We start from the raw sequence: 12,271 nt of genomic DNA, 5'->3' as shown, positions 1-12,271 counted from the left end.
TCCTGCCCCATTAAACTCACTAAGCGCAGGTTGCCATGGACACTGAGGGGAACCCAGGGAATCTGTTCTCCAGAGCCAAGGGATAAGGCCACTGCCTCTTTCCCACCTACCTCGTCCTACCCCTGTTTCTTGGAGGGTACTGAGGTACATTATGACTTGAGGGTTGCCTCTGGGAGTCCTGCCTCAGTTTCTCACAGGACATCCAATGAATAGAGCATGAATCTTGACCCTTGCTACACTTTCTATCCCAGGAGAACGTGGGGTTTGAAGGATGAGAACAACTTCACTAGATGCCCCTAACCTAGTCCACCATGGCCACAGGGTACCTGTCACCTGCAGGCACAGGTTAAAGTGAATGTCAGGGAATATGTCATATAACCACAGCCCTGGACCAGTGTGGTTCCTGTCCAGCTTCACCACTGACCTTGGGCCCAGCACACTCGTCTAGAGAGGACAGTTTCTCCGCCTGTAATAAGGTGATTGCTGGGTTCTTATGCTCTCTGTGGATAACCCCCCTCCAGGAAAGGCCTTCAAGGTCCTTTTCATCCAGTCCCTGCCTCCAGATGGGGTCTTACCTGTACTCTCTCAGACACAGAGCAATTAAAGTCCAGGCAATTTGTGCCAATATATGAGGGGAAGGTCTAGATGGATACAGCCCTCGCCCCCCACTGCAGAGCCTCCAGTAGCTATGTTCCACAAGAGAAGGGACCTGCTACCCCTACCTCTCCTCCCCTTCCTTGTCAATCAGGGGGCAGTGTAAGCTTCAGTTGCTGAAGTTGGCACCTGAGTCAGTCCCCAGGAGACTGGCACTGTGCCCTGGGTCAAGAAGGGTCTAACCAGCAGGAGGCTGATGCTGGCCCATCAACAGTACCAACCCAGTACTCCTGCCATCCTATCTCTGCACCCCCTGCAGACTCCAAGAAATGAATTCTGTAATGTCCTCAAATAGGGGACCACCATGGGGCCCCCATTCTGCTCCCTGGCAAGCCCCAACAAGTCAGAGGCTTGTTTGAGCAGGCAGTACCAGGACACACTCCACAAGCAGAGGGTGTACAGAAACACATGCAAGACAATACACAGGGCTCCATACAGGCAGGGTTTCCCACTAGCACACCGTGGATGCTATAGGAGCCAGCAGGATCTCTGCACACCCCCAAAACAAAGGCAATATATGGTCCTGGTCTGGGGACCAGGACACCAGGTTTCTTATCTTAACTGTGTGACCCCAGGCATGGTGCTTTCCCTCTCTGGGCCTCTATTTTCTCCTTGGTTAAATGGGTATTACAATGGTACAAACTTTGGTACATTAAATATAAAGGACTTGGTATATTTCTGGCACATAGTAGGCATTCCATAAATGTTAAGTACCTTTTTTGTTTTGTTTTGTTGCTTTTCACATTAAACATAAAGGACTTGGTATATTTCTGGCACATAGTAGGCATTCCATAAATGTTAAGTACCTTTTTTGTTTTGTTTTGTTGCTTTTCACATTAAACATAAAGGACTTGGTATATTTCTGGCACATAGTAGGCATTCCATAAATGTTAAGTACCTTTTTTGTTTTGTTTTGTTGTTTTTTGAGACAGGGTTTCTCTGTGTAGCCTTGGCTGTCCTAGAACTCACTCTGTAGACCAGGCTGACCTCACACTCACAAAGATTTGCCTGTCTCTGCCTCCCAAGTGCTGGGATTGAAGGTGTGCGCCACCATGCTTGGCCAATGGTAGCTACTGTTATAACCATTATCCTCACCCATCTGCACACACACTCCATCCCAAGTCTTCTCAACCTTCTGCCACCACCAACTCTCCAAGGTCACCATGAGCTCAAGGCCAGTAGAGCTGCCGGTAGAGCTGCAGTCTGAACCAGGTGCCCGTCCTTACATAGTCAGTGGGCCTGATCAGGACATTCCCCCACCCCACCCAAGCCCAGGCCAGCAGCACCCACCCTCTCACTGATGGCATTGTACTTGATAGCAAGCTCATCACGCTCAGCACGGCTCTGGGCCAGCTGGTCCTCCACACGGGACAGCTCCTGCTGCAGTAGCTGGTTCTCTTCCTGCAGTGACAGCAGCGAAGCCATCTGTGGGACCTGGAGAGGGGCTGACAAGGGACAAGGAGCTGAGGTTGATTTCTGTCTAGTGCAGAAGGGCACCAACCCAAATGGGAGTTCTACTCATTCCTGGGGCAAGATGATGGGCCTCGGCCCTGGGAGGACCCTGGGCATGTGTGTGTGTGTAGCACCTGGGGGACAAGAGAGATGAGGAACAGGAAGGCTGGCAAGAGAGGCCAAGAGCTAGAGATGTATAGAAACAACTACAGCCTGTGTAGCCACATCCCCAGAACATGCAGGAGGGAGGCACTAGCTAGGAGTCAAGAGAATGTCTTTCTGTACCCACCCACCCAGGGCCTCAATTTTACTCATCTGTTAAATGGGTGGAACAGTAATCAGACCATGCCAGGAAAGTGGTCAAGCCTTACTTGAAATCAGGGCTTCTCATAACTTGGCTTTGTTTCCGTGTGTGTGGGGGGGGGATGGAGGTGGAGACAGGGTTTCTCTGAGAAACAGCCCTGGCTGTCTTGGAACTCACTCTGTAGACCAGGCTGACCTCAAACTCACAGAGATCTGCCTGCCTCTGCCTTCCAAGTGCTGGGATTAGAGGTGTGCGCCACCACCAGCAGGATTGTTTCCTTGTTTTGTTTTTAGGTAAGGTAGCCTGTGTGGCCTAGGCTGGCGTGGAATTCATGGTCCTCTCCCTCCACGCACTGAGTGCTGAGATTTTGGACAAGCACCATACGGCCCAGTTCTCTCATCACCAGGATTTAAGACAGTAGAGAGTAGCTTGTGAAGAGGAGAAAGGCCAGAAGAGAAACCCACTCGAGTTGGTCTACTTTGACCTTGAAGGGCATAAATACACACTGTAGGCCTTGGGGTGGTTCATTAAGTCTCCCCAATTCTGGGGAGACTCAGCATCCCTGGTCCACTCAAAAAGACCGCCCAGTCCTGATCTGCAATCTGAGTCAGATTGTAGCAGGGACACAAAGCACACCAGCACCCCGAACCACCAATTAACCAGGCACTCAGGCAGGCTGCAGGACCAGGCCATGCATGCCACATACCAGGAGCAACTGCAGCCATCAGCTTTTGTGCACAAGCCATCAGGCCTTTGCAGGAGCCTGGTCTGAGCTGAGATGCCTCCATGTAACCTCAGCCTCAGACAGCTTACAACATCCCTGGTAGGAAATGCAGTATTTGCTGTTCAAACCTGAAGCAGTGAGCAGGGAGGGTTTGCCCCGCCTTCTCCTCTAGCTGTGCCACATGGGGAATAAATAAAATAAGTTTGGGCAAGTTGCATCTCAGTCTCCATTTCCTCCTCTGTGAAGCAGATCCATCCATCACAGAGCTGTGCCTGTCTCCCTATGTGTATTCAGTCAGGAAAGGCAGGGCTGGGGACGCGGCTCAGTGCATAAGAGCACTTGCTACACAAGATTATCTACATTCAAATCCCAGCACCCACGCACAAAGCTGGCTATGGCCCCTCAGGCACCTGTAATCCAAGAGCTACACAGGGAAGAGACAGGAGACTCAGCAGCAGGACTTGGTGCCTGCCAGCCTAGCTCCAGGTTTAGTGAGAGACGCTGCTGTAATGGAATAGGTAGAGAGTGACAGTGCAGGAAGCCAGTGTCCTCCTCGGTGTCCTTGGCTCAGAGGAAACACATCTGCACACGTGTGCATATGACACACACACCACACCACACATACACACACAGACACGCGCACACATACACACAGACACACATACACACGAGAGAGAGAGAGAGAGAGAGAGAGAGAGAGAGAGAGAGAGAGAGAGAGGAGAGAGATACAGGCACACAGACACACAGAGAACACACACAGACACATAAATAAACACACACACACACACACAGAGAGAGAGAGAGAGAGAGAGAGAGAGAGAGAGAGAGAGAGAGAGAGAGCTACCTGTATCATCTATTGCGGCTGAGAAGAAAAAACGGGAAGAAGGGACCCTGGATGGACAGGGTAGGGAGGTGGCACCTGGGCTCTCAGGCTGAGAGAGGCTTCGGGTGATGATCTGCCTGATACAGACTGGCAGGCTGGCACCCTGGGAGTCCTGGGCTAGACTCTGCACACTCAGGCTCTTTTCTTGGTCTGGTCTCAGGACACAGCTCTCCAGTGTCTGTGGGAGGAGAGCATTTGGGCAAGTCCTGAGGCCCAAGTCCTAGAGAACTCAAATGAAGCTGATGCCTGAAGGAAGGGTAAACTGCAAAGAGCTCCTGCTAGGAGTCTCTCCTAGATCTGACTGTGCTCTAGGCAGGACCTGAAGGTTTTCAGGCACCACACTGGAGGCAGCATAGGATGATGGGGCTCCAGTCCAGCTCCCACCGTGGGTAAGGAGGATTTTTCTGTGCCAGAGGCCAGTAATCCCTAAAGTCCATGAGGGGCCCTTCCCCCACTACTGTGCACTGGGATCAGGGAGTTTAGCAGTTGGCCAGTGTGGCCCCAGGAGCTGCAAGTTGCTGCCCCTGTATACCAGCCCCACACCTCCCTCCGCTCACCCACCTTTCCCGGCTCCTATCAGGTCGGTTACCCTGCTCTGCCCTCCCTGGACAGGGTAGACACAGCACTCAGAACCCACCTGGATCACAATCTCCAATGCCAGCTGGGGCTGCAGGGATTCTGCCAGCCCTAGGTTCTTGGAGGGGGGCCTGTGGATATCCCACAGCCCCCCTCCCCAAAGTACCAAGATCAGCTCAGCTGTGTACCAAGGCACTAACACGCTAAAGCAAGGGCGCTGGGCTGAGCGCCCAGCAGATTAAGTTTAAATCCCGGGTTGCCCCCACGTGACCATGCAGGGGGTGGGAGGGCTCAGATGGGAGAGGAGGAGGAAGAACAGAGGGAAGCAGAGATATACGAGGAGTGGACAGAAGCAGCCCTGGGGCCCAGCCAGCACAGAGGCAAGAAGAGCCAGCAAACGAGGCGAATAGGAAGACAAAGTGAATGGAAGCTGGGAAGGAGGGGTCAGTGTTCCCTCCATACCCTCCACACTCTCCAGGCTGTGGGTCCTGGAGCCTTTCAAGCCCAGCTGCTGGAGGCAGGAAAGGCCAGAGTCCCCAGTCTACAGAGCATCTTCTGTGACCCGGAACGGGCTCATGTGGCTTACTCAGAAAACATTTGCAGCCAGCTGGGCAGATGTTTGTGCACTACAGGTTAGAAGCAAAGAAAACAGGGGCTCAGACAACACTAGGAACTGAGCCCCTCCAAGCCCCACCTCCAACTTTGTCCCAGCATCCTCCTGTTTAAGAGCTGATTGGTGCTTGCCTCTTGAGCTGTCTGGAGCAAAAAAAAAAAAAACAAAAAAAACAAAAAAACTCTGCCCATCAGCAGCACACAGCAGGGTACCAGTTCACTAGGTAAACAATGTTTTCACTCATTGGAAAACTCGACATGCAAAGTCCCGGGGCTGAGAGCTGTTTCCCTCCCTGCAGCAAGGAGGCTGTGTTGTACAATGGTTAGAGCCTAGCGTTGCCATGTGTTAGCAGTATGACCCTGGGTAAATCCCCTCTTCTCAGCTGTTTCCTCCTCTGTAAGCAGGAAGAGGGTAACTGTGGGGATTAAAATGTGCTGAAAGCACGGAGGACTTCAGAACACACAAGGCAAAGTGGGAGGGCTCACAGCCACCTGCTGGCTTCTGTTCTCCAGGTCCCTCTGTTCTAGGGCAGGTCCACTTGAGCTCATCAAATCCTCCTATCAGCCCATTTCCAGATGAGCAAAACAAGGCTCAGAGGGGTGGGGGCGGGGTCTCACCTATTCAAGGTGACACGCTGTGCAGAAGTGTAAGTCTGAAGCTCATCCCACTTAGACCAAGCAGCCTCCCCAAAATGCCTGAAGGGCAAGGCCAGGCCTCTTGTTCTTCAAGACCTGTGGCTGTATCCAGGTCAGACCCAGGGACACAGCGGGTGCTGCATAAATGCACATCAATCCAGACTGGATCTCTCCTTCCTAACTAAAGAATCCGTCCTGCAAATGAAAATGCAAGAAAGAAGGGACACCAGATCAAGAAGCTAAGGGACACCAAGCTGCTACGGCTGACATTCAGATTTCAGCAAAACTAACCTATGAGCAGAGAGCTGCCACTCAGCACTGCCCTGCTTCCAAAGACCCACCACAGCACTCCTCCAGGCTGCAGCACCCATGACCCGGCCAAGGAGAGCCTGAATCACCCAGGGCCAGGATGTTCAGCCCCTAGGTGCCCAGCTCAGCATGGATGAGATCACAGATGAGCCTGGAGAATGGAAGAGAATTATTCTGTGTCTCCCACAGTATCCTAAGAGATTGAGTGGAAGGGGCAGGACTCTGGACACTGAGTAAAACCAACCCATGGCTCTACCAAATATTCTCCCCCATGGATCCTGAGACAGCATTGATAAACTCTGTGGGTGTGCACTGCCCTGACATCTGCAGCTTCTTTCCAAGTTTCAGGTAGGTAGATGAGGGAAGGAGAGAAGGAGGGAGGGAGGAAAGGAGGGAGGGAGGAAAGGAGGGAGGAAGGGAGAGAGGGAGGAAGGAGGAAGAGGCCCACCAAATTCGTCATAGGACTCTAATTGTTATGGCATCACCTGCTGGGGTTCTAATGTGGTTTGTCCCTTCCCAAACTCATGGTGAAATCTGGTCCCCAGTGGAAGAGTTGAGGTGTGAAGGGACCTTTAAGAAGGGATTAGGTCAGAGGGATTAATGCCTTTCTCAACAATGTAGTTTACTTACATCACAAATGTGGGTTGAGGCCAGGCATGGTGTTTCAGGTCTGTAATATTAGCACTTTGGAAGTAAAGGCAGGAGAATCTTGTTTGAGGCTAATCTGGGCTACATTAAGAGAGATGATGCAGCAGTTAAGAACAATGTCTGCAGCCGGGCGTTGGTGGCACACGCCTTTAATCCCAGCACTGGAGAAGCAGAGGCAGGTGGATCTCTATGAGTTCAAGGCCAGCTTGGACTACAGAGCAAGTGCCAGGATAGACTCCAAAGCTACACAGAGAAACCCGTCTGGAAAAAAGAACACTGACTGCTATTCCAGAGGACCTGTGTTCAATTCCCAGAACCAACCTAACTCTAGTTCCAGAGGGAGCTGATGCCTTCTTCTGGCTTCTGAAGGCACCAGGCATGCATATGTTATGCAGACATGCATGCATGCAAACAAAACACTCACAGACACTAAATAAATCAGTCTAAAGGGAGGTGCTTCCGCAGGCAAAGCACTTCCCACAAAAGCACGGCATCCCAATCCCTGGCACCTATGTGAACGCAGGGTGGGTGTGCTGACTCATTTCGTGTGGAGTTGACACAGCTACAGTTATCTGAAAGAAGAGAACCTCGATTGAGAAGATGCCTCCATAAGATATATACGGTATTTTCCTAATTAGTGACGGATGTGGGAGGGCCCAGACCATTGAGAGGGTGGGCCCATTCCTGGGCTGGTGGTCCTGGGTTCTATAAGAAAGCAGGCTGAGCAAGCCATGTGAGCAAGCCAGTAAACAGCACCCTCCATGGCCTCTGCAACAGCCCCTGCCTCCAGGTTCCTCCCCTGCTTGAGTTCCTTTTCCAGTTTCTTTCAGTGATGGACTGTGGTGTGGAAGTGTAAGCCAAATAAATACTTTCCTCCCCAGGTTGCTTTGGTCATGGTGTTTCATCACAGCAACAGTAACCCTGACTAAGACAGCAGGTTTGTCTGCCCACCTAGACCAGCCAAATCCCTGGGCTCTGCTTCAGCAGGAGACCCTGCCTTAATATATTACGTGAAAAGTGACTGAGGAAGACATCTGACATCAACCTCTGGTGCACCCACACATATATGAAAACACATGCACACATATATGCACTGCAGAGACACGCATACATGTGAATTGTTTTTAATAAAAAGTTGTTGTAGGTTGAGGTCTTTGCCAGATATGGCCATTCATGGAACTCCTATCTTTCATTATAATGAATGAATGACCTTTCTCATTTATAAATCACCTAGTCTTAGGACTGGGGATGTGGCTCAGTGGTTAAGAGCACTTGCTGCTCTTGCAGAGCACCCGGGCTCTGTTTCCAGGACCAGGGTAGCTCTGTCTGTAACTCTGGCACTCTCTTCTGGCCTCTTCTGACCTCCATGGGCACCAGGTACACACACAGTACACATACGTACATGTAGGTAAACTCTTATACAAGCAAAATAAAAATAAATAATCTTAAAGGAGGGGAAGAGACCTATCCAGTCTTGTGATTTATAGCAACAAATCTGGCCTGGCTGGCAGTGGTGGCACACGCCTTTAATCCCAGCACTCGGGAGGCAGAGGCAGACAGACCTCTGTGAGTCTGAGGCCAGCCTGGTCTACAAAGTGAGTTCCAGGACAGCCAGGCTGTTTCAGAGAAACCCTATCTCAAAAGAAAAAAAAAAGTGAACTCTGACAACAAGTGACTACCTTAACTCTAATCTTAGCCAGGCCTCCCCATCGGCTTGGTCACCTTGTACCAGTGACATCACCCCTCTTCACCCTGAGTCTGTTTTCTTTTCAGTAGAATGGGGTGCTAATGGTGTCTGCTTCGACCAGGAGGGTGAAATAAGCTGTGCACCTAGACACATATGATAGAATTGTGGACAGATATGGCCACATGGTCTAGTGCTACCCAATAGAATTAAGACAGAGAGCATGCGTCACGTTGGAGTGACCCATAAAATCTTCCCCCAGGAACTGCTTCTTTCCTTCCCTGTCTGCCAACCAGAAGGAAATAACTGCGGGTCCCAGAGGATGCCAGAACTACAACGGATGGCTTTGGGTCCTTGGCTCACTCCATAGAAAGCCACCTGCCAAACACCAAGCAGGACATGGTTTGGTAAAGCTCTTGTGTTAGCCTCTGAGGTGTGAGGGTCAAATGACTCCGTGAGCTGGTGTAACCTTAATTACTCTGCAGTTAAACAGGGACGGGTGTTGCCTATTCTTGCGGCTGTTGTACTATTCATCCCATCCTTCTTCGTAGTCACTGGTTCTCCCAGGTGCCCACTCTAGTCACTGTGTCTCACTGTCTGGAGGATAAGCAGATCCTTTGTACTCGCTCCCTTACCCATTCTTGCTGGAGCTCCAAACCTGCTACTTGCCACACCTTGCCAAAAAGCTCCTCCACAATCCCTAACAAACATACCAGCTTTTCCTACCACTCACCCCCCTCATTTTCTCTGGCCACTGACTAGAAATTGTAACAGAAATGTTGCACCAACCCAACCATGATCCAGGCACTGTGCCCCAAATGCCCCATCAGGAGGTACTGCTCCCCCCACGTCACAGATGATGACCTACAACTCAGTGAAGGGAAATAATTTGCTCAGACTCAGCAGCTAGGTGTTGAAGCCACAGCTGAGAACAGGCTGACCTGGTCTCAAAGTTGTTTTGTTTTAATTTGGCTTTTCAAGACAGGGTGTTAAGTATCCCAGGATGGATTTTTGTTTGTTTGTTTGTTTGTTTTGAGACAGGGTTTCTTTGTGGCTTTGGAAGCTGTCCTGGAACTCGATCTGTAGACCAGGCTGGCCTGGAACTCACAGAGATCCACCTGCCTCTGCCTCCCAAGAGCTGGGATTAAAGGCGTGCGCCACCACTGCCTGGCCACATTTTTTTTTGGGGGGGGGGGTGTTTCAAAACATAGAACAAGGATGGCTTTCAATTCACTGTGTAGCCTGGATGCCCTGAGCTTCTGCCCTTCCAAGTGCTGGGATCATAGGAGTGTAACACCCAGTTTATTCCACGCTGGGGATCCAAACCAGAGCTTTGTGCATATCAAGGAAGCAGCCTACCAACGTCAACACATCCCAGACCTTCTATCTCAGCAAGAGCTGCCATTATGCAGTCCTTGCTATGTGCCCAGCACATCCTGGTCTCTAATATATATAACCTAAGCCACTGCTTCACATGAACTGCTATGGTGGCTCCCAGGGTCGTCTGCCTCCTCTCTGGTCTCCCAACTCCACTCCACTGAATATGGTGACTGAAGGAACCGGCTTCCCTTTTGGCAGCCATAATGGTTAAACATGTGCCTTTATGACCTTGTCCTAAAAACCAGAAAGTCAGATGCCTGTCTCGTGACAAGGAACCAATCAGAAGTTAGCTGGTGGCGCTATGCTTTATGGCTCTGGGTGTGCTTTACGGACAAGCGCACAGCAATGACGTAGAGAGCATAGCAACCACCCTGGGAGGGCCTATGAGCCATAACAACCAGTTGACCAATCAACACAGGGCAAGCCCTCCAAGCCTGGAAGCACACCAATCCTGAGCCTGTGCGTACCCCTAGACACTCCCCTTACGCTGCCCTATAAGATCTTTGGGGAGACCTTAGGAGCCGTCTTTTTCTAGCCGTCTGCCATGGCGGGTGGGTGAAAGACCCGAGCTAACATGGGGTTAGTTCGTTAAATTACAATAAAGCCTCGTGCAGTTTGCAGCAAGCTCTCGAATCCGCCTGGTGATTGGGGTGACCGCGAACCTGGCCTGAGACCCCGGATACTTGAGTTTTCGGGGGTCTAACAGTGACGTCCTGTTCTTCTCTGCTCAAAGCTCCCCAGGGGCTATTGTTACTACTAAAACAAAGTTTGCATTCTTGTGCTAGCCTTAAAGGCCTACTGAGACTGGCCCTGGCCCACCTCAATTCCATCTCTTTCCCTACTACTCAGTCACACTGACCTTGATTCTTCACACGCACCAGCCATGCTCCTACCTCAGGCCATCCTCTCTGCCTGAGAGCCTCCTCCTCCTCCTTTATACTAGATGAAGTGTGTGCTGCCAGGAAATGAGATCTTGCTTGGCTCAAGAGCATCACTTTCTGAGAGAGCTTGGACCCCCCAGCTAAAGTGATCCTCACTGGTAGTGATTCACTGCTTACATAGGGCCCAAAGCTCTACAAACAGACGTTGAATGAATGAGTGAATGAATGAACACTAACAGGCTGAGCATCTCTAATGTGAAAATCTAAAACTTCTCAGTCAGTGCCACAAGTGGCCCATGCCTAACTTCCTGTGACTAACCACTGTACACCAAAGATGTATAAAGCTACTTACTGCAAGCTATGTGGATAATTGAAATTGGAAGTACTAGTGCATTTTGTTTTGATTTGGGTCCTGTCCCCTCAAATCTTATTTATATGTAAATATCAAAAAACAAAACAAAACAAAAAAACCTGGGTTTTAGTTTGTTTGTTTTGTTTTTTGGATTTTTGAGACAGAGTTTCCCTGTGTAGCCCTGGCTGTCCTGGAACTTGCACTGTAGACCACGCTGGTGTTCAACTCAGAGATCCACCTGCCTCTGCCTCCCAAGTGTTGGGATTAAAGGCGTGTGACACCACTAGCAGACTTGAAAAATTATTTTAAATGAAGGACTTTTGGGATACTTAACCTGAACAGTAAACTAAATATTTGTGCGTGCGTGCGAACAGTCCTCTTAACTTTGGCTGAGGGTTGCATAAATCTCAGCCATGCCACACAGCCAGGAATCACAAGACAACAATAAACCCATGTCAGCACCAGGGGTCCTGGAGTCCTACCCTCCAACAACCCATCAATCCGCAGGACTTGCCCCTGAAAGGGGGGGCGGGGGGCTGCAAATGAAGAGAACATGTGTTTGGGAACCGTAGCCTCTGCTACTCTTGGAGTTATTTGTGAGCTCAACAGGAAAACAGGAAATCTGAAGTAAATGGCGGTTACTTCCAAGGCTCCACCCTATCCTCACTCTCCAGACAAGTCCGGTCCCCAGGAGGCTGGGCAGATGTGGGGTTGGGGGAACAGACATTCCTTCAGTCTTGAGTTTGCAAAAAGCCTGAGAGGTCTCTCCAAATGCCAGCTCCAGAGAGCCACTGGCTGGACCCATCCTGGGAGCCCCTGGGTGGGAGCCCAAATCTCGACGCACTAGCTTCTGCGGGCTCGCCATGCTAGACCGCAGTGACCGCGCCGGTTTGCTCGTGTGCACTATGGAGACCCTTTCCCCCGAGATCGGCTGAAGGGAAGAGGAGAAAGAGCTCCCACTGAGGAATGTGGGGCCGGGCTTTGCACTCGGGGGGCCGCGAGCAGCGACGTGTGCGGCTTTAGGTGGCCGCAGCCCTCGACGGCTGAGCCCAGTGGAGCGAGAGCAGCACCCGTGAGAGGCTGCTGAGCCGCAGGCCGCGGGGCCCAGGCGGGAAGACTCCGGTTCCCTTCCCGCACAGACCTGGCCCAGCCCAGTCCGGCGGGGGTCGCCCGGGG

At 51.1% G+C, this 12,271-nt stretch overlaps 1 protein-coding gene across 7 annotated transcripts in view; it reads right to left on the bottom strand.

Moving 5' to 3' along the window:
* Crocc (ciliary rootlet coiled-coil, rootletin) overlaps window positions 1-12,271 on the bottom strand; it is a 55,255-nt gene that overhangs the window by 41,939 nt on the left and 1,045 nt on the right. For 6 of the 7 annotated variants that reach the window (XM_035439439.1, XM_035439440.1, XM_027399898.2 and 3 more), the window contains exon 2: window positions 1,945-2,099. In XM_035439439.1, coding sequence (XP_035295330.1) covers window positions 1,945-2,079 — 135 coding nt within the window. In that variant the 5' untranslated portion in view covers window positions 2,080-2,099. Of the gene's footprint in view, window positions 1-1,944; window positions 2,100-4,053; window positions 4,210-12,271 lie in introns of those variants that run through there. The other variant, XM_035439438.1, reaches the window with a different exon arrangement.

The sequence above is a fragment of the Cricetulus griseus genome, chromosome 2 (assembly GCF_003668045.3).
Source record: "Cricetulus griseus strain 17A/GY chromosome 2, alternate assembly CriGri-PICRH-1.0, whole genome shotgun sequence".
Lineage (NCBI taxonomy): Eukaryota > Metazoa > Chordata > Mammalia > Rodentia > Cricetidae > Cricetulus > Cricetulus griseus.
The sequence above is the reverse complement of the archived record's forward strand: the minus strand, read 5'-3'. Positions and strand labels throughout refer to the sequence as shown.